The sequence below is a fragment of the Apium graveolens genome, chromosome 6 (assembly GCF_009905375.1).
Source record: "Apium graveolens cultivar Ventura chromosome 6, ASM990537v1, whole genome shotgun sequence".
Taxonomy (NCBI): Eukaryota; Viridiplantae; Streptophyta; class Magnoliopsida; order Apiales; family Apiaceae; genus Apium; species Apium graveolens.
Genome location: NC_133652.1, coordinates 22789685 through 22812840, shown reverse-complemented (window position 1 = coordinate 22812840; position 23156 = coordinate 22789685). Strand labels below are relative to the sequence as shown.

The 23156-nt window shown below is 31.6% G+C and overlaps 2 protein-coding genes across 2 annotated transcripts; both read right to left on the bottom strand.

The window, feature by feature from the left end:
• Window positions 1-15122: 15122 nt before the first annotated feature.
• Window positions 15123-16146, bottom strand: LOC141664761 (protein FAR-RED IMPAIRED RESPONSE 1-like). The gene is made up of 2 exons (XM_074470716.1): window positions 15733-16146; window positions 15123-15461 (listed from the first exon to the last, which is right to left on the bottom strand). Exons 1-2 carry the CDS (start codon window positions 16144-16146, stop codon window positions 15123-15125), a joined length of 753 nt encoding a protein of 250 aa, XP_074326817.1.
• Window positions 16147-16197: 51 nt separating this feature from the next.
• LOC141664760 (protein FAR1-RELATED SEQUENCE 4-like) lies at window positions 16198-17757 on the bottom strand. The gene is made up of 3 exons (XM_074470715.1): window positions 17055-17757; window positions 16504-16745; window positions 16198-16296 (listed from the first exon to the last, which is right to left on the bottom strand). The coding sequence occupies exons 1-3, from the start codon at window positions 17755-17757 to the stop codon at window positions 16198-16200; spliced, it is 1044 nt and encodes a 347-aa protein (XP_074326816.1).
• Window positions 17758-23156: the final 5399 nt, after the last annotated feature.

The following is a 23156-nucleotide window of genomic DNA, read 5'->3' as shown; positions in this document are numbered from 1 at the left end:
TTACAGGGAAGGTGAACCTCATAAATTTCCCAGCAACCAGGGTTTATGTCAATCCAAACCACTACAGTACTGAAGAATTGATAAGGAAGTACGTTATTTTCAATTAATTATTTGTTACAGGAATATGTTTGAAGAAAGAACTAATGCTCTACATTGTAGTTACATGGATAGGGAATTGTTTGATATTTCCAGTGACGACAATGAGGAAAATATTGAAAAAGTATCGGTGGAAAAAATTTCAACTCTGGGAATCGAATTCATCCAGGTCCATTGAAATCATATACTGATTTACATTATGTATTGCTTTCATTTTGATACGATAGCTTTAACCATTTTGGATGTACAGAAATGTGTCATAGTGGATATTATTGTTAAAAGGATCAATGAAAAAAGCCCTTGGTACTACAGTCGGTGTGCTAAATGCGATGTTGAAGTTCTGCTTCAGTGTGAAAGGTACAAGTATGAGACGTGTAAGCGTATATTACCTCACCCTGACAAGAGGTATTAACTGATATTACTTAGTTGTGTTCCATAATGAACTTCTATTCTTGTAAAGAGGAAATGATTTATATGTCATTTCTATTATACAGATTCAGGGTTTTCACTTACTGCGCTGACCAGAGCGGTTGCATTGGCATTGTATTACCTGATTCTGAAGTGCGTAAGCATATAAACAAGACTGTTTATGATATTCATGATGCATACAATGAGGTAAACCATATATATATATATACGCGTTACATTAATGAAGTTTTTTCTTCATAACTCATTAATGTATGTAAGTAGGAACCAAAGGTTGAACCATTTCCAGATGAATTAAAGCAACCGATGCACAAACGGTACAAAGTTACCATTAAACTAACAGAAGAAAATATTAAGAATGCATGCACGGTCTATCAGGCTGTCAACTTGGATAATCCACCAGAAATTTCTGCCACTTTCTCCCCATCAAAAGAAAAACATTTACCACCCGAAGAAATGTCCACATCCAAGGTATAAAACTCTTTGTGTAAATGTCAAAAGCAGAACTTTGATGATAATATATTAACTTAATTTATTTACTGTACAGAATGACGACAACAATATGCAGCTGGGTGAAACTCCAAACACGGCTAAATCTACCAATGTCAAATATCGTGCACGCAAAAACTCTGAACCTTTTCCATTTGAACCTGAAGAAAATGCACCCCAAAAGCTGTTGAAAAATGTTAAAAAATAAAAGGTGAGAGTCATTTCCAAACTATGATTTCTTTCCCTGTACAATGCCGAATTATAATCTTTAGTATACTATGTTCTGCAGGTGTAATGCCAATTGGGAACCTCTAGCTTGGCAACATTGCAAAATATATCGATCAGAAGTAGAAATGAACTATAACACCTCCTGTTTTGTTTGTGGAAATGTTTTTTGTACCAACAGTTATTATTATTTTTTAATTTCTCTGAGACTGCAAAAACTATATGACATTAAATTAAAGTTGAGCAGCCAGTTAAACTTCAAATCTACATTTAAGTTAAAAACAACTACTACAACATTTCACAGCTAACCACATCAACATATATCTACTTCAACAGAAGCCAAAATCTAGGAAAATCTAAAACATAATGTCTAACAAGGTATATGATGAACTCTCATCGCTCAATCAGGCAAGAACTAACTAAAAAATTAAGGTCAAAGTTATCAGATTCTGGAGGGGATCTACAAATTTAGGGGAGGTTTTCAAAGCTTTTAATGTCATAATCATCGACCAAAAGGTTTGATACTAAGTAAACCATTTCAAATTTACATATTACATCACTAACAAAATGTATGCAACAATTCAGGGTGACAAGATGCATGCATTCATCCCTGCAAAATGTGCTCCGACACATGAATTCAAATTAGCCCTTAACAAGGTATGTATTATCACAAATTTCAATGCCAAGCCATACAAGGAAGATGACAAGTTCAGACCAGTAGCAAGAGAATAGCAGATCATTCTATCACTAGACACCAAAATAAAAGAAGTTCAGCCAAATATAATGGAGCTCCCAGATGAAGCTTTCGATTTTTATGATCACAACGAGCTCGATAAGCTACGCAAAAATGCTACGTACCTCATTGGTACGTACCTACTTTTTCACAATGCAATTGAAGTACTTTTTCTAATTATCGTCATTTATTGAATAGATTTAGTTGGAATCATACAAAATCGGGAGAGCATTGTTTTTCGAGAAATTCAAAACCGGCTAGGAAATAAACAATTACAAACGAAGCTCACTATTACCGATGGCAGGTATAATGAAGTTAGAGTAAACAATTAACACATTGTTTCTACCCAATATATGTTGATGCATTACATTTTTTGTTATGAAAAGCTCCATGGTTAATGTGACATTATGGGGTGCTTTTGCGGAGAAGTTATGCAAGGCGCTCAGTGAGGTAGTAGAAGATTCAGTCATTATTATCTTGACAAGTTGCAGGGCAGGTTCTTGGAATGGTAATTTCTTAAACATTAGCAAAAAAATTTCCTTTTCAAGCTTATCTATGGTTACATAATATTTTTTGTAACACAAGTTTAAAATATTAATTCCTTACTTACAACAATGTAGATGAACTTGACATATCCAATCTGGGGACAACTGAATTCTACCTCAATCATAATCACCATAGCGTACACGAGATTAGGAAGATGTAAGAATGTATACAATTTCATGCTATACTATGAGTTCTGAATATAAATAACTAATTAAAAAGGGTAATATAGGCTAGCTACACCAAACTATTCCAAACAAATTTTGGCCACCCAGAAGAAGAAGAAAACTGAAGTACTCCAAATTGATGCAATTACAAAACTGGGAGCGGATTACATTGAGGTAAAATCTGTTTATACTTGATTCGCTTCCCACTGTCATCTTCAAATTTCAGATAACACAACCGTCAGTTATTAGTTACCCAATTTCATCTTTAGTGACAGGTTATTCTTCATGCAAGAATCAAGAAAGTGGAAGACCCTCAACCGTGGTACTATGACATTTGTACGGGGTGAAAAAGAACACTATTGTCTGATGATAATGTTTTCAGTTGCAGCTCCTACAAAAGAAGAATACCACACCCTCAGAAAAAGTAAACACATACAACTACTGATATTATTTACCTTTAAACCTAACAAATCTAAAATTTACAAAAAAACTTCAGGTTTAGGATTACTATTCTGGCGTTTGATGATACAGGAGAATTTGAGATCCTATTGGAAGATCGAGAAGTGTGCACATTGCTGGGGAAAAGAGCACAAGAAGTTTTTGATGAGGTTGTACCAAATGTTAACTTTCATATATACGAAACTAATATTACCCACTTACAACTAATCTTAGTTTTACATGTTACTTAATTACACTACTGCAGAACGATAAAAGTCTACATTCCCAATTCAGCTGCGAAGTTTGGAAGGGATAGATGCAACATTTAAGCTGATAATCAAGGAGGTCAATGTAGCAATTCATGCAAAACTGTACTGGGCAACAACCATCTGTCATGGTTTCTACTTCCCAGAGGAAGAAAATCAACAATCAACTCAAACAATACAACAGTCAAATTCCCAGGTAATGTATATTACCATCCTAAGTAGACATGCTGTATGAACATATGAAAACACAAACTTAACAATATCCTTTTATCGCAGACTACGGCTTCAACATACCACATTGATGGAATGTCCGAACTTCACTTTCAATGAAAAGCAGAACAAGAAAAGCATCAAACAACACAATGAAACAATTTTCTCTCGACTTTTGTATACAAATTGAAAGAACTTTACGTAACTCTAAAGTCAAATTCAAAAGACAAATGCCATTTATGTAATATGAAGTTTTCGTATTCCTAATATATTTTTTATTTATATTCTATATTATAATTATACGCCCAACACCGCGGGCAACCATACTAGTATATATATGGGCTACTTCAATAGAAACCAAATTAGAATGGAAACTAGAAACCAAATATTTTTTTAAAAAAATTACTTCAAAATATAACACATATGATATGCAAATCGACCGTTGAGAAATGTAGAAAAATACAGTAAAATCGAATATTAAAAAAACTTACGATTTGACGGGAAAAATCTAATTAAAAACGGAGGTAGAAAACTGAAATTGAGTGTGGGAGGGTGCAGAGTAGTTGAGTGAGATGATTTAAAGGAGACCATTAAATTAAGTTGATCTAAGAGCAGTTCCAACAATATCCTAATAGATGACTTATAAATTTAATAAAATATAATGTCCTAGTAATTTAAGTCATGATTTTTGCATATTAACTCCAACAATATGTCTTATAATAGTGTCCTATTATTAGTATAAAATTAAATTTGAATTACAATTGGAGGAAAAAGAAAAAAAATGAGAGAGAAGAGATGTGTAAAAAGAGAGAAATAAATTTTTTATTGATATAAATTAAATAGGGCATGCCTAGTGATGCCTTAAAAATGAGTCATTTGATAAATGTCCTAATATTTTAAGGCACCATTAGGACATTGTTGAAACACTCATTTAAACAAAATGCCTTAAATTCTAGTTTAAGACAAGAGTTTAGGGCACTGTTGGACTTGCTCTAATGACTTAGATTAGTTTCTAGATTCTATTTTAATTTTAATTTGTATTTGATCATTCATATATATATATATATATATATATAAAGTCCTACTCAACTACAAACCAAATTAAAATAAAAACTAAAAACCTCAGCCCAACCCAAACTTGGGCAAAAAATAAGACCATCCAGACCAGCCCAAAATAAAAAGCAGTTACCCATTATTCAAAATTATATTTGGCGCATATACACACACGATACATACAAAACAGTTACAGACTTAAAAGTCATTTATTATCAATTCAACCGCTACAAACAGTCTAAAATCAAACAAAAAATTCACGTTCATCATTTTATACAGAGATTAGCAGTACAAATTTGAAGGAAGCTGTTCAAATATCAAACAAATCGCTCGAAATTTGTGAATCTGAAGCTTGTTCTTCAAAAAATCAGTAAAAACTTATCAACGGTAAACATCAATCGATTATCACTTGCATTAGTAGATTATTAGTTGATATGTGTTGTATTAGTTGATATAAAGTTGTATTCATAGATGCATGTTTTTTTTGTGGTTTATGTGGGTTTTAATTAATTTTTGTCATGAAAATATTGATTGATGTTGTTATTGTGTTGTTGAAAAGATGTTAATCAGTATTTAATCACTGATCTAGCTACTAATAGAGTATGTTTTGATAATTTGTGTTACTAAATTTTTATGCTCTTACTGATTAATACTCTTCCTGATTGATGTTGTGTTTTGTTGAAATAGATATTAATCAGTATTTAATCACTGATCTAATTAATAATAGAGTATGTTTTGAAAATCTGTGTTTCTAATTTGTGTCTAAAATCAGTATTTATGTGAACAAAAAGTGTTATGTATTTTACAGGTTAGGTTTATAATATTTCTTAGATTAATATGTTTGGATGTTTGAGTTTTACTGATTTTACTGATTTTCAAGATATATTTTGAAACATCAGATGTTTTCATGAGCAAAATTTATCGACAGTTTACATCAATCGATTATCACTTGTCTTATTTGATTATTACTCAATATGTGTTATTTTTTTTATTGTTGTGGTTTTTAATTAATTTTTATCTTTAAACTATCAAGTGATGTTGTTATTGTATTGTTGAAATACATGTTAATTAGTATTTAGTCATTGATCTAAGACTAATTTAACTGCTAATAGAGTATGTATTCAAAATTTGTGATTCTAATTTTTATGTTCATACTGATTTGATTATGTGAACAAAAAGTTTTGTGTATTTTACTGATTTGGTTCATATTATTTCTTAGATTAATGTGTTTGGATGTTTGTATTATACTGATTTTCAAGATATATTTTGAAACGGTGAATGCATTACTTGTTGAGATATTTATTAGAAATTAGGGTTGTTTAAGGAATGAAATAGACTTGGATTGATAATTTGAGCTTGGATTGACTGGATTTTGCTTGGACGCCCGGATAAAAAGTTGAGCTGAGCTTTTTAATTGGAATAGACTTCGAGTTTATACTAATTCTGTTGTGAGTTTGTGTATGGATGCCTGGGAGATATCTATGAACAATGAACATAATTAGTTGGATAGTGCTATTTGAACGTTACGTTACATTCAATTAATCTCGGTTTTTGTGACTAAATGTTTTAGTGGAATGCATTTATAGGGCAATTTTATATTTTTCTATTTGGTGAATGGAAATACGTAGAGCTGTATTAGATGTTTCTATGAGAAAAGTATGTGTCGTAGATCTGAAGCTTGTTTATTTAAAAAATCAGTAAAAATGAAATTTGATTCCAGTTACCAATGTTTTGAGATATGTTTATTTGTTGTATGATAATATGTAATGGCATTTTTTGCAGGAAAAAAATGGAAGCACGCAGAAGTCCACGCCTTCAAATATTAAGATCGTCATCAAAAGGAAAAGTTGTTGAGTTGGTTGCGTATACAGACTCTGAAAGCACAGATGAAGATATAATGAAAGAAGTACCCAAAGGTATATAAAATTTTAAATTAATAACTTGAATCTAGTGTTTTTTAATAAAATAATTTAATCATTTATTTAATATGTATAGAGGATCAACATAACAATAAAAGGAGAGACAAAGATTCTTGTATGGAAGAAAATGTTACAATGCCACCAGTTAAATGGAAGAAAGCAAGAACTAAAAGACCTCAACTAAGTCCTTTTCGTGAGGTATTTTTTGGTAAACGCATGAAAATAATCAATTTTTTAGTGATTTTCTGAGTTCTTTTTAAATGCTAGTTATATGAAAACTGCAGCTTGTATATAAGTTAGGGTCTCGTAAACTGATTTTGACTTGAACGATGTAAACTTCAAGGCCGACCCTATTTAGAACTAGAAACAGGGAAATAATTTTTGATCAGAAAAGCTAATTAGAACTTTCACTAATGAATTCAAACATACATGTTAAAGTTTAACTAATCGTACAAAGTACTATAAAGAGTCAACCAATAATAAAAGCAGAATGGAAGTACACTTCCTACAAACACATATAGGCCAAAAATATCTTACCTTTTTTTTCAGTGCTTGTGAGTGTAGTACAGGGGATTTAACTTGTGAGTAGTGATGGCAGATTATTAGCTGAGTATGAAAGATTATATAAGTACCTTCTCGAATTAGAGAAATACAAAATTATTGTATGATTTGGTGAACTTGTTTAGCCTAGTTTGTGTATAGAGAACACATGTACCTACATTCTAGACTTGCCTCATCTGAATGAAGAATGTTATATTTTCTTCCTAACACTCATTCATAAGATTCCAGCAAGGTTCATATATATAGCTAAAGTCTAATTGACAATTTTATGCATGCCTTATTCCCAAATAATATTTTAAACCAATAAAATATTCTGTGACATTAATATAACAGGTTGAAGACAAATCTATGGATGATAATAGAGATGAAAATACTACTGAGCAAACAACAGTTGATGAAGAAGGAGCACATGAGAAGATAAAAACAAATTGTCGAAAGGTATAATAATAATAATAATAAATTACTAATTAGTAGTAACTATACAATCAGTATATTTACTGATTCCTTTTTATTTTTAGTTCTTTATTCATTGTACTAATCAATAACTGAATAAATGACAATCTTTATATATATATAGGGAGATGATCAAATAGAAACTAAAATTAAAATAGAAACTAGAAACTAATTTTAAGCCACTAGATCAACCTAATCTAATGGTCCCCCTAAATCACCCCACCCAACTACTCTCCACCCTCCCACACCCAATTTCAGCTTTTCCCCTCCGTTTTTAATTTGATTTTTCCCGTCAAAGCGTAAGTTTTTTTTAAATCCGATTTAACTATATTTTTCTAAATCTCTCAACGATCGATTTGCATACCATATGTGTTATATTTTGAATTAGTTTTTTTAAAAAAATTATTTGGTTTCTAGTTTCTATTCTAAATTGGTTTCTATTGGAGTAGCCCCCTATATATATATTCCTGTTTTTCAGAGATTAGTGATGAATAAAGATCAAGAACCCAAAAAAAGAAGAGAAAAACCTACAAAAGAAAATCAAATATGGATGATCAGGTATTAAATTGTATTATATGTATTTTAATTGTCATATATCAGTATTTAATAACAAAAAAATCACAAAAAGAACATTGTATAATTATCATATTCATAGTAAAGAGACTAGACATTACTTTTTAGCTAGCAATATTAATTTTGTGATGATTGAATTCTATTAGGAAAATGACAATCAGAAAAAAGCTGTAATTAGAAACTCTCCAAGACTTTTTAGCGAAGTAGTGTTTCATCTGTCCGATGATAAAAAAAATGTGTGGAAAATTCTGGATTTGGTGAATTGTTTGATTTTGATTTGGAGATGAGCAAATAATAGCAGCTCGAGTTGTTGAGAAGATTAGAGAAGAAAAGAATGTGACAGAGATGTTTAAAATCAATTTTTTAGTTGTTCTATCAAACGTTCTCATAGGAACAACTACTCATTCGTACGTTGATAAAAAATTAGTAAAATTTGATGGCTTGGATAGTTGTGTTTCATACAACTGGGCTGCTTTTCTGATTCAATATCTAGTAATGGAAAAAGACAGTTAAAATAATACCGCTTCAACATTCTTCAGAGGCTCATAAATATTTCTTACTGTAAGATAATTCTTTTATTCCGTTAAAATAATTACTTACTGATAAATATTACTATTAATCTTCACTAATCACATTTATTTTATTTGTGATTTGTAGTTGTTCTATGTTGGCAGAGTGAAGCACAGGGCTGTTCAGCTAGTTGAGAGAAAATTTCCCACTTTTAAAGGATAGACAGAGGAAAAACTGAAAGAAAGGCAAGCAATGGAGGTTTATACTGGAGAGTTTGAGAAAGGAAGAATTCTATCTACGCTAAAGGAGTACTTTTCACAAGATTCACAATCACAAAAAAGTCCAACTCTGGAGAAGGTAAAACATAATTTATATGTTCATTTGTTACATATTGTACAATATTAATATATATAGTGCAGTTAGTCGTAATATTTATAATATATTATGTTTATCTATATAGAAGAATTTATTGAATGACAATATGAGTGAAGGAGAGAAAGATGATAAATAGTTGAATGATGATGGGAAATCAACACAACCAAAAGTAACAAATGATATCGACAATAATGACGGCTCATGGCCTAATGAAGAGAATATTACTGAAATGTCAAAAAAGGTAACATAGTTCATGGATAATTTAAAGATTTTACTCATATTTTTTTAAAATAAATTTTTAGACTTTCTTATTTTATTTACAGCAGACTTAGGATCAATATACTTCTCTTGATGATGATAATTTGCCTAGTCAAGAACATGTTGATGACAGACAAAATGATTGGCCACAAATTAAGGTAAAATCAGAAGTATGATATTAAAAACAATGAACTAGTGTGAAATATGCAAATATTTAAAGTAGGAAAACATCAAAAACTATATCTCTATCTGATTAAATTACTACATATCAATGAACTAATTGTATTTTATATTTTTATGCAACAGAATTGCAATACTGATGAAATGGGTGAACACGGAAAAGATGGTCAGGAGTGGAATGAATCTATACCGATTGAAAATGAAGAAGATGACAAATCAGAAGACAATTTAGTGACATGACAGAGCAGGTAATATTGTAGATTAGTCGCATACACTTCTTGATTATTCGCATACACTTCTTGATTTATTTTATTACTTCTTATTATTCTCAATAAGAATTTCTTTTTTCCGTGTTATAGTACTAGTTGATTTCTCATTGGTTAATTTGCATTTGTGTCTTCAATTAGACAAAAAAAATTCATAATGCAAAATCATACGTAGACCAGTAATTTAACTTGACAATCTGTAATTTGTGCTCTAGAACCCTGGTATGTAATCTGGTGCATTTCTACTTCTGTTGTGTTCTTGAAAGCCATGTATTTTTTCCATGAATTCTTTTCCAACGACAACCACACACGTATAAATCAGAATAGATTAATAATCGTACTATAGATTAATACACGATTGAATAATGAAATTGTAATCAAGTGTTTCAAGATGACTTTATCTTCATTAACTGTGTATGATTTATAATACTAAATCATGTTCATTCAACCAATATTTTAGCTAAGTTAAAAACTGTGTAAAATTCAACCAACAAGCTAATTACAAGTAGTAACTGGTCACAGAAGTACATTTCACTAATCATTAAACTGTAATTTATTAATTTATTGATTCTGTTAGTAATGTTTATTGATATATGTAACATATATAAGAAAACTTTTTGAATGTTCATTTTTAATACAATGTTCATTGTCAGGATTATGTGGATTTGTTGCGTGACAGAGCGACAAATATTATTAATTCAAAAATTCAATTTGAAAAGAATCTTTTGAGTGCTATGGAAAATATCCAGATAATATGGAACTCAGAGTTATTAGAGATATGTTCAATGAAATTTTCGATAAAACAAATGCTGAAGTTGCTAGAAAAAGTGGATCTGCAAGTGTAAATGAGGAGGATAAATAGGAAGAAGCAAGAAATGGTGAAGAACCTTGCAATCCAAATGCAGAAATTGCTACAAAGAATGCAACTGCAAGTTTTAGTGATGAAAGAACACAAGGGGCAGAAGTAATAGCTGATAAAGAGGTGTGTACTCCAAACATCGAGTTATCTGAGAGTGATGTGTAGTTAATTTGGATCGAGATCCTCTAAGTCGAATGGATATTATAGATATATTATATTTGGAACAGCGGATCATACCAAACATCGAGTTATCTGAGAGTGAGAAGAAAGATCTTGCATTTCTTCCATCATTTGCACTTGGAGTGGATTATAATATCGTGAACCAAGTCTGTGACGATATTAATAAAGAACATGAACATGATATTGGAAATGAAGATTTTGTGACCCCAAAACAGATGCTTAAAGAGAAAAGTACAAGAGTGATAAAGTTGGGTCCATATGCAAAGTCTCCATATATCAATAAAATTATTTATATTAATGCAAAATATACTTCTGAAGATATTACAATGTGGAGATACATATCAATGACAAATAGATATGGACTGTAAGTAATTCATTTATTTTTTAACTGTAAAATTAGTAGAATATTAAATATGTGGAATACAAGGTGCTTTATTTATTATTTCCTTAAGTTTTGATCTGTTCTTATTTATGTTCCGTTTTATAGGGAAGAGGTATTTGATTGGAATGGAATAAAATGCATAAGAGAGCATTTGTATACATTAAAATCTGATCCGAAAGTGTACTACTCTGTAGTCGACACATGGTCTACAATACTGAATGATACTGAGAACTACAAGGCAGAAGAATCGCCATTGCGTTTTTTTTGTAGTATTGGTGGTTTGGTAATTTACTATATTTTGATTATTAAATAAATATTTCCAATATTTTTCATTAAATTAACATTATTCTTACATACTGTAACAACCCGCACTTCCGGACTATTAATTCTAAATTGAAACTAATACAAAATACAATTACTAATCCAAAATTCAATTACAAAGATTGTAATACGAACGCGCAGCTAAAACCGGAAGTCCAAAAGTCAATCTAAGTCCTCGAAACTCCAATATTATCCAATTCGAACTCTAGGGCGAAACCTGAAATATTAAAAGAATGAGCGGCGAAGCCCAGCAAGAGACCAATCGATCCAACTAGTTGGCCAAGTAACACACACACATATAATAAAATACGATAATCTATATAATATGATATACGAAACAAACACTTTCGATACATATTCTTATTCTTATTCGATACATACGATACACATAGCACATAAAAAATAATAATTCAAAATCCATAATCCATGCCACGACCACTACAACCCGGTGATAACGGTCCTAAATTTTCGGAAAACTGTCACTACAATCCGGTGACTACGGTTCTAAGTTCTTATTCGATATTTTCACAAACCATGACACAAATTAGAGATCCAAAATTATCGTTGGTACACCACACATGCATAACAATACGTATATTTTAACACATAATACTTTCAAATATATCATCACTTGGCCCAAATTTTTATAATCAAATATACACACATAACATATAGTTTAGAAAACATTAGCAAAATCGATCGAAAACTTACCTCAAAACATGACCAGATCTGAATTTACCCCTTTTGACCCTCTAAACAATGTTTTCTCGTAAAACACGAAACAGGAAAGTTGTAGAGAATGAAAAGACCTTTCCGAAAAGTCCTTGATCACTGAATTCCGACTTACGATGAATTTTCTACGAATTTTACAAGACTTCTGATTTTTATGAATAAAGGCCTACGAATTTTAATAATTAAAAGGAGGAGGACGAATATGATCTATTTATAACGATACAAAATCCTATATCTTAACATACAAGTTATCCATATTAGAATCTGATCCAAATTTTAGGCCCATTAGTCTAATTAAATTTTAATATCCTAATCATTATATGATTTTAATCCTTTTTATTCTATTATTCTATTAACAATCTAATTTTAAAAATTACGGGATATTACACATACAGAATTGGAGCCTTGATCCAAATAGGAAAGTTGCTCAAACGTATCCTATCTTTTTGAATAATATGGATGCTATTCTAGAGAAATACCCCACATGAAAACTTCAATATGTAGACATGGTATATTACTGATTAAATCTTTTTAATTAGTTACTGAGTTTGTACACATAATTGACAAGTTTTTTTCGTATCTTTACAGGTGTTCTTCCCTTTATATGCATATGAGCACTACTATTTGATATGTTATAATTTGAAGAACCCATCTTATATTTTCATTGACAACATAAAGCGTGATGAAGAACCAAAGAAGTACTATGGAAAAATACCAAATATTCTGGTAACCTAATTATCTTAATCATTTTAATCGATAATGTAGCACTAAATTAATAATATAGTATGAGATTGCTTATGTCTATATCCAGCTGTCGGGTTGCCTTCATTATTGATAATAATCATGTGCATGTATGATATGAGCGTTTACCACACCCATACAACACATATATATGATAAAATTATAATTAGTCCTTGGTGATATAATTAGCGTTAGAAGTAGGAACTCATACTGAATGTAATAAGCTTACCTGTTGCTTAAATTGCAGCACTCTCACTTCATCAAATATTTGCAAGGGAAAGGTCTTGAAGTTATGTCTCAGACGCTTCACAAGTTAAAGATTTCTTACTTGAGGATGTCGTGGCAAACACAAGAAAATGCAAATGACTGTGCTATTTTTTTAATGAGACACATGAAGACATTTATGGGAAACACACAGAGTTGGAAAAGTAATTTGAAGACTGAAGGGGTAAGAAAAATCAAACACTACTATTTTAATATGTTAGTTTGATTAGTATTTTTGTTTTGGTATTGTTATTTTGATAAATATATAATCAATATTTGTTTACATTAGTTTTTGATTTTTAACTTGTGTATATTATTTTTATTTTTCATTGCAGTGTGGTCAGTTCACACAAATGGTAAAGCTTTGAACAAAATACAGCACTGCTATATTGACATCTCACATTAATGAAAAGAGCAGTGCAATCATATTTGAAGTAGAGAAATTGTTCAAAGATGATGCTGAGAAGACTATGATGAAGGTGGCTAATAATGAACTTCACAGTGCTGGTCCAAGTAAAAAAAAAGATGGTTACATTTGCATCTAACCTCACTGAGAAATTTGATCAAGCTTGAAATTGTATTTCAATACATTGAATTAGTAATTATACAATGACTTAGTAATTTTTAGGATGTCTGTCATAACACCCAAAAAATGTTGCTTTTTAGATTATGATTGACATTGTTATTGTTCATGATCGAACTGAATCCATTTTAAAACTGAAATTAATGTTTCGATTATTTTGTTTTTTTGTCTATTGATTACTACATGAATTATGTACTTAGTCTTTTATATTTAGACTTGTTAGTATAAATATGTAAGACCAATCAGTATAAAGTTGTTAATCACTAATACATAACAACAAATTAGTATTGTCTATTGATTTAATCACTATAACATATGCTACAAATCAGTAATAAAACAAATATATGACAATCAAATACAGTTACAACTTTTTTAACATGATTTTGATTTTAATCAAGCATGAAATTATATTGCAGTACAATGAATTAGTAATTTTATGATTATTTTTATCGTTCATGATTGAATGAATCCATATTAAAACTGAAATAGTGCTTCGATTTTTATTTTTTTTGTCTATTATGTATTTAGTCTTTTATATTTATGCTTGTTAGTATAAATATGTAAGACCAATCAATATATTTGTTGTTAATCACTAATACATAAACAACAAATCAGTATTGTCTATTGTCTTAATCAGTATAATATATCATACAAATCAGTTTTAATCATTTGACAATCATATACAGTTAGAGCTTTTTTAACAGCATTTTGATATTGAGGTTAAATTGTTCCAATCTCTCTCTCTCTCTCTCTCTCTCTCTCTCTCTCTCTCTCTCTCTCTCTCCCTCCCTCCCTCCCTCCCTCCCTGTCTCCCTATATCAGTCTCTCTTTCTTGTAAATATCACATTCACAACTGATTTCCAAAATAATTGTTAAAATCCAATCAGATTTTCCATCAATAACAAAAATAATAGTATATACTGATTTCCAGTAACAAACCAAAAATAATAAAAGAGAAAATTATGAGACATGACTAGTTTAAAATTGTATCAAAAAATTTAAAGTAATGGTACTACATTCTAAACTAAATTTATTATATCAGAGTAATCTAACTAATATAGTTCAACAATTTACTCTGCCACAACTTTATTCCTCTTAACACATCTCCTCGCATCATGAGCATATGCCTTACACAACGAACATTGCCGACTTCTTTTTTTGGATTTATTCAAAGCTTTCTTTCTCGCGCCAATCAGTCTTTTAAAGTAGTTTCCTTTGTTCTTGCACACATTTGGCACGAGTACAAAAATTTCTTCGCTAGGTTGTTCCCCAACCACAGCAGCAATGTGATCTCTCTTAGTAAATACATCACAACCACCTTAAGCATCCAAATCAGTATTCAACTGTTTTATAGTTTGATGCACAAAATCGAGCTTCTCAAACACCATCCCAATCTTGCTAACAGCTTGACGAAACTCATACCAGATATTTGTCAATTTCAGAGAGGCTTGTTGCATCTTTATGTAATCATTTGATACTGAAACTGAATTAGACATAGTCCCTGAATTATCAATTTTCATCCAACAATTTAGAGCAAGGCTCATAGGAAACTTCGTAACTCCGATTTGTTTCAAACCACAAAAAGCATGTCTACAAACTATTCCACACATTACAATTTTTTTACATGAACAAATAACATGATCCTTACTAACAGACACCTGCGTCAAAAAATTCAAATATAAAAGTTAAAAACTAAATTAAGAACTCATTAAAAATAATTATAAATCTTAAAAGACAACTAATTAAAGCCTGTAACTAAAATATACTTAAATAATTTTAATTGAATACAAGAATATTTAGGGCAACTAAAAGATATTTACAAACAGATAAAACCAAGCAATATTAAATCAACTTACTACCATTAAACATATAAGCACTTACTGTCATTTATAAAACATCAACCTTTTTAAAACCAGTAAAAAATATCACCTTAAATAGTTTATCTTTAACTTTGACATCCCTGATTTCCAAGTGCGTAACCCCATTTATCTCCTCACTCATCCGCTTTATTTGCATATCCAAACAAGAAGAAATTATTTCTTCCTGAACTTTATAAATTATTGCACAAGTGAACAAAGTTGCTACATCATCTTCAATAAACCATGTTGATAATGTCTCCGGAATACAAGTTTTTGACTCATGATCCAGCCTTTCAGTTTCATTCCTTTGCCGTTCCATTGCACTCTGGAAACGCAACCAAAATTCACATAGAGTATCTCCTTGCCTATGAAACTGCCCAAAAAAGAAATTTTCACTCTCTGATCTTGATGTTGTCCTCATTAGACCAAATATAGGCTCATCTCTAAAAAATGATGGAATCCAAGAAGATCTGATAGAATACATATCTGAAAGCCACTTATGCTCGTCTAATTTGAAATCCTTTAAAACTTCCGTCTAGCCTCTCTCAAACTCATCAGTCTCTAAAATTGAAGACCATATGCAAGTCTTCATTTTCTCCATAAAATCCGTCTCTTTACATAAACGATTACCAAGCTGTAATTTTTTTCACAAGAAACATACTATCAGTAATATAAGATGATCATTTTAAGGTGACATTTCTTTGAGAGCATTAGCGATTGCTTGTAAAATATAATTTAAAAGTTGCTCCACTACAATATTAATACAGTAATTAATATTTAGTATCTAACTATGAAATGTATCAAAGATTAATAAAAAAATTAATCTTTATATGAACAATACCTTGATAGGGAATTTTTGCATAATGTGCCACATGCATAGATGATGCTTACTAGCAATTAAACCATTTTTGTCAGAAAATGAATTATGTATAGCGACCTTCATAGTAGGACACTGGTAAGTAAGAATGACAATTGAATTTCTTCCCATAGCTTTGACAAAGTGATCTAAAGCCCAAGTATAATCCTCAATATTCTCATGTGACAAAAGGCAAGCAGCAAAAGTAACACACTTGTCGTGTTTATCTACACCAGTGAAAGGGGCAAATATCATATTGTACTTGTATCATAAAAATCAATAATAATTACTAACAGAATCACTAAATACTATAGAAAAATTTACTAGTTATTCTATAAAATGTACACTTTTCTTACTTATTTGTATCAAAAGTCGCATTAAAAGATACCGCGTCACCATAAAGCTCAAAATTTCGTCGACCAATTTTATTAGCCCAAAAAAAGTTCTTTAAGTGCCCATCAGAATCAACCTCATAAGAAAAATAAAAAGATTCCGAAGTTTCCTTAATGACTTTAAACTTGTCAATGATCATTTGCCATCTCTTTCACCAACAAATGATTTAACATCCCTACTAAAATTTCTAAAATCACGTAAGTTGGCACCTACATTCCCATAACCACCAGTCATTTCCTTCGCAAAATAAAAACTTTTGCTGACACCAATATTCACTTTCGAAGCATCAAAACAAATAGTTCTAAGACTAATATTCATCTCCCTATTAGCCTTCAAAAACTGCAGACTAGTTTCACTAGCTAATGGATGGTTGTGCAATTCAACAAAAGTTTTAATAAAATACTTGTTATCACCCATGTACTTCAAGATCATTTTGGCTTTGTATCCACACCTTTGAGAAATTGTGCATCTTTTCTTAAGAGCTTTCTTTTCCTCGTAAGGATCGTTGAATCCTTCACAACTACAAATAAAATGTTTAAGTGTAATAGTCCGATAAACACCTTTCTTCTTTGTTGTCTTGCGAACACCAAAACCACTCAACCGAACATATTCTTTGTAAAAACAATAACCTTTATTTAAACTGTCAAAGACCTGATTCTCGAATGTCACACTAATATTACCTACATAACTAGGCAAATAATACTTCATACTACCAGGTGAAACAATATAATCTGTTACTGAACTTTCACTAACTTCTGAACCTCCACTACTAATTACACCACAATTAATCCGAGACGAGTCGCCACAACTCGAACCTAAGCATAGAAACATATCCTTGATTAACATAATTATAAATGGATTAAAAATGTATAAAAAGTATAAATAACTGAAAAATAAGTGAAAAACTCAACTAAAACATATAATCTGTAACTAATTCATTAACGCTTTAAATACTTTCATATGAAACATGAATATAAACAACTCAGATACTCAATCTAACTAATGAATATAACTTTCATCTAATTTAACTTTCGAATCAGTTCAACAAAAATATAACTTTCATCATCTAAACAGCTAAATCTAACTCAAGCATTGAAACAGTTAAACAATGAATCAGTAAAAATACTCAAAATAATACACAAAACAATGAATATAACTTTCATCTAATTCAACTTTCAAATCAGTTCAACATTAAAATAACTTCGATTATAGCAATATCAAGTATTCACAGAAAATATCACTAAATCAGTTTAAAAAAGCAAACAATCACTAAAAAAGTTAAAAAAAATAATTGACTGGAAATTATATCGAATTAAAGTATTAAATCAACAAAACCACAAATTTAATCAACAAATATAGTAACATAAACAAAACAATACATATTTACCTTGATTATTACTAATTTTTAACAAATCTGCTGTTATCATCTTGAAAAAGCTAATTAATGATCCAAGCGCATACGATTGAGATGAAGAAATAGAGATAGTATCCAAAGATTGCTTCGAGAGAGATTGTATCCAAATAGAGCTTCGAGAGATAGAGATGTACGAGAGAGAGAGAGAGAGAGAGAAAGAGAGAGAGAGAGAGAGAGAGAGAGAGAGAGAGAGAGAAACTGAAAACGGTTATTGTGTGAAAACGGTTATTTACCTATATATATAGAGAGTCCCAATCAAGAGAGAACTTTTTATATAGAGAACCAGAGAGAACCATCATCCCAGCCCTCCACTTTTTTAACAGCCAAGATGCAGTGACATTTTTGTAATTATAAGCAACTTTAAGCCTAATTTAAAAAAACATACCCCTACAATTTTACAACCGTCAGTACGACCAAACTTTACAATCACCGAGAGATTGAGAGCAGAAGAGAAGGAATAATAGATTCAACGCATAAAATCAGTAGAAATCACCGATTTGAGCTTGATAATCGAAGATTTCATCAAAAGGAGGTTCATAAATAGGTCTGTTAATCTTTAATTCGTAAATTTTAGGTTTTCGAGATGAAATAGATCTGTTTACAATATTTTAAACATTTTTCAGGTTGATTCCAAGAAGATATTTGTTAGGAATATGTGTATTAGTTTGATGATAAGTTAAACAAAACACTTAAGTAGAAATCTAGTGTTTGTAGCCTCAACGGATAAGACCATCTTGGCTATCCGTTGAAGGAGTAGCTTTACTTAGCAATAAGTTTAGTATTGTAGCACATTTCATTCTCTGGATTCAAGTTGTAATTCTTAGATGTTGTAGGAAATTATCAGTCATGTTGACTACTAGTGGATATGCAAATAGGAGGGCTAATTGTAAATATTTCATGCCTTGTAATTTTGTATAAGTGAAGAAGTATCAACGGATATTGAAGACCTTCAATGGATAAGAAACAAAGCTTCAACGGATGTCTCTAATGCTTCAACGGATAATATCCATCAACGGATAAGTGCTTCAACGGATAAAGACTTCAACTGATAATGCATCAACGGATGAAAGCTTCAACGGATGCTTAGTTTATTAGCAGTTGATAGTGACAATTCACAAGCTGACAGAGGCACATGGGTTGACAGAGACAAACTGGAATGTGGAAGCCTCTAGGAGGAATCAAGAAAATGCAGCATTTCCATTCTGATGCAAACAAGGAAGTATTCAAAGATCTACAACCAAGCCTAAATTGCATTTGATAGAGAAATGAAGAAGAAACATGTGAAGAATCTTTTTAATTGTATTTTACAGTTTTGTCTTCACTTGTAAACTTGGTGATATATAAACCAAGTAGCAGCTAGTAATTAGATATGAATTTTCCAGAGCTGTTTAAAAAAATTCAGAGAGAAAATCATCTAGTTTGTACTAGGAAGCAACTGTGATTTAATTCTTTGAATCACAGATTTTCTGAAGTAACACATCTCTGATGGAACAACAAATCCACCAGAAAAGTTTTTAAGTTCTTTGTGTTCTTTACATTTGTGTTTGAATATATATCTGTCTGTATTAGCTTCAAGCAATTCACACACTTGTTCTCAAAAACACTTAGCCTTAGAAACTGCTCAAAACTTGAAAAAGTTTTGAGATTTACGTTCAACACCCCTTCTGTAAATCTCATTGTTAGTCCACTGGGAATAACAATTGGTATCAGAGCGAGCTCTCAATATACAAAGAGTTTAAAGATCTATTCTGCTAACATCATGAGTAAGAAGGATATTGGTGTAAAGATTCCAATCCTGGAAAGAGATAACTATCATCACTGGAAGGTGAAGATGCATTTACATCTTCTCTCTCAAGATGAAAGCTACATCAACTGCATTGAAAATGGTCCTCACATCCCACACAAGGTGGCAACAGCTGCTACTGCAACAGTTGTTGTTGGACAGTCTATTCCCAAGCCAAAGGCAGAATGGACTGTTGAAGATATTGAAGAGGTCCACAAGGACAAGAAAACCATGAACATTCTGTTTAATGGCCTGGATCAAGATATGTTTGACAATGTCATCAACAGCCAAACTGCTAAGGAAATTTGGGATACTGTGCAGCTTATCTGTGAAGGCACTGAGCAAGTTAGAGAAAACAAAATGCAGCTTCTCATTCAACAATATGAATATTTTTACTTTAAAGAAGGAGAATCATTGAATGCTACCTTCAACTAATTTCAGAAACTGTTGAATGGATTGAAGCTGTATGGGAGAATTTACCAAGTCAAGGACTCCAATTTAAAATTTCTAAGGTCTCTACCAAAGGAATGGAAGCCTATGACTGTTTCTCTAAGAAATTCTCAAGATTATAAGGACTTCACACTTGAAAGATTATATGGAATTTTGAAGACATATGAACTTGAGATGGAGCAAGATGAGCTGTTAGAAAAGGGAAAGAGAAAAGGAGGATCAGTTGCACTTGTAGCTGACAGTGAGAAGGTTGAAGCCAGGAATGAGGAAAAGACAATGCCAAGTCTCAAAATTGGCACAAGCAAATCAGAATCAAGCAAGGGTAAAGAGCAAATAGCTGACGATGAAGACAATTCCAGTCAGGATGACTCTGATGATATTGATGAACATCTGGCTTTTCTGTCCAGGAGGTTTGTAAATATGAAGTTCAGGAAAAATACAAAATTCACTAAGCCAAACAAAAACATGGTGGACAAATCAAAGTTCAAATGTTACAACTGTGGCATTAGTGGACACTTTGCAAGTGAGTGTAGGAAGCCAACCTCTGATAAAAAGAAATTTGAGCAAGTTGATTACAAAAAGAAGTATTTTGATTTGCTCAAATAAAAGGAAAGAGCTTTTCTCACTCAAGATGATTGGGCAGCAGATGGGGTCAATGAAGATGATGATATGGAATATGTCAACCTAGCCCTGATGGCTAATTCTGATGAAAATGAAACTAGTTCATCAAGAAACCAGGTAATTACTACTGATCTCTCTCAGCTTTCTAAACATGAATACAATGAAGCCATAAATGATATGTCCAATGAATTATATCATTTGCGTGTTTCCCTTAAATCACTAACTAAAGAAAACACTAGGATCAAAGAGAATAATGTGTTTTTAAGTGATAGGAATGTTGTGTTAGAGAATCAGGTAATTGAGCTTGAAAAGATTAAACTTAAATGCTTGACTGTTGAAAGTGAACTAGAAGAAGCTGTTAAGAAAGTAGAAATTCTTTCTAAACAGTTAGAAAATGAGCAAGAGGTAATCAAGGCCTGGAAAACATCTAGGGATGTTAGCGTTCAGATTGCCAAGGTTCAAGGAATTGAATCATTCTGTGAGGATGCCTGGAAGAAAAACAAAAAGGAGTTAGAATTAATTGATGGATTGTCAACGGATGTGGAATCAACGGATGATAAAAGTTATCCGTTGAAGAAAGAAAAGGAGCATCCGTTGAAGGCTCATCAATTAAAACAGGCAAGTAATTTTAAAAATAAAAACCTCTATAAGAAGAATGATTCAACTCTCAAGAACTTTGTCAAAGAAGGAGCTAGCACATCCAAAGATGTCAGTAAGGTGAATATAGGACACATGACTTTAGATCAGCTGAAAAATAGGCTTAAGTTGGTTGAGGATAAGAAGGAAACTAAAAGAAAATCTAAAAGAAATGGGAAGGTAGGGATTAATAAACATAACAATTATACACCTGATAGGTATGCTCCTAGAAAAAGCTGTGTGCATTGTAAAAGTGTTAATCACCTATCTGATAATTGCAAATCTGTTAAAAATACTCCCATGCCTTCAAATTCCTCCATGCCTAACATGTCTATGTCACCTCTGCATGCCATGCCTGTTATGTCTCATCAGAATCCTCATGCACATTTTGCAAACATGTCATATATTAATAATCCTTATTTTACTGCATTTAGTATGCCTCACATGCCATACAATATGCCTATGTGGAATAACATGTTTGCACAATCTATGCCTTATCAATCAAATGTGCTAAATGACTCTGTGACTAACCCTACACTTCAACCAACCACATCTGAGATCAAGGCTGACCCAAAGTTACCTAACTTAAAAGATGCAGGAGGAATGAAGTCTAGGAAAAAGACTAACAAGGCTGGACCCAAGGAAACTTGGGTACCAAAATCAACTTGATTGATTTTGTTGTGTGCAGGGACAAAGAAGGAATCTATGGTACTTGGACAGTGGTTGTTCAAGACACATGACAGGAGATTTCACCCTGCTCACAGAGTTTAAGGAGAGAGCTGGCCCTAACATAACCTTTGGAGATGATAGCAAAGGATTCACTATGGGATATGGCTTGATTTCAAAAGAAAATGTCATCATTGATGAAGTTGCATTGGTTGATTGTCTCAAACACAACTTATTGAGCATCAGTCAACTATGTGACAGAGGGAATACTTTTTCCTTCAATTCTGAAGCCTGTATTGTCACAAGTAAGAAGGACAATAAAGTGGTTCTAACTGGAGTTAGAAAAGGAAATGTGTACTTAGCTGACTTCAACTCTACAGATGCAGAATCCATTACTTGTCTTTTCAGCAAAGCAAGTGCAGTTGAAAGTTGGCTATGGCACAAGAAGCTGTCCCATTTGAATTTCAAGACAATGAATGATCTAGTCAAAAAGGACTTAGTTAGAGGAATGCCTCTAGTGGAATTCACAAGGGATGGACTGTGTGATGCTTGTCAGAAAGGAAAGCAAAAGAAAGTATCATTCAGTAAGAAGCTTGAATCTGCAATTGATGAACCATTACAACTGGTACACATAGATCTTTTTGGACCAGTCAATGTATTGTCAATTTCAAGGAA

What these genes read in the sequence shown, in the direction of transcription:
- LOC141664761 (XM_074470716.1), bottom strand. Translation starts at nt 16,146, where the DNA reads ATGTATTCTATCAGATCTTCTTGGATTCCATCATTTTTTAGAGATGAG. An exon ending in TTAAAGATAAACTATTTAAG is followed by an intron (nt 15,462 to 15,732) that starts GTGATATTTTTT and finishes TTTTTGACGCAG; the next exon opens with GTGTCTGTTAGTAAGGATCA.
- LOC141664760 (XM_074470715.1), bottom strand. Translation starts at nt 17,757, where the DNA reads ATGTTAATCAAGGATATGTTTCTATGCTTAGGTTCGAGTTGTGGCGAC. An exon ending in ATTTGTTGGTGAAAGAGATG is followed by an intron (nt 16,746 to 17,054) that starts GCAAATGATCAT and finishes TCACTGGTGTAG; the next exon opens with ATAAACACGACAAGTGTGTT. An exon ending in TGCAAAAATTCCCTATCAAG is followed by an intron (nt 16,297 to 16,503) that starts GTATTGTTCATA and finishes AAAAAATTACAG; the next exon opens with CTTGGTAATCGTTTATGTAA.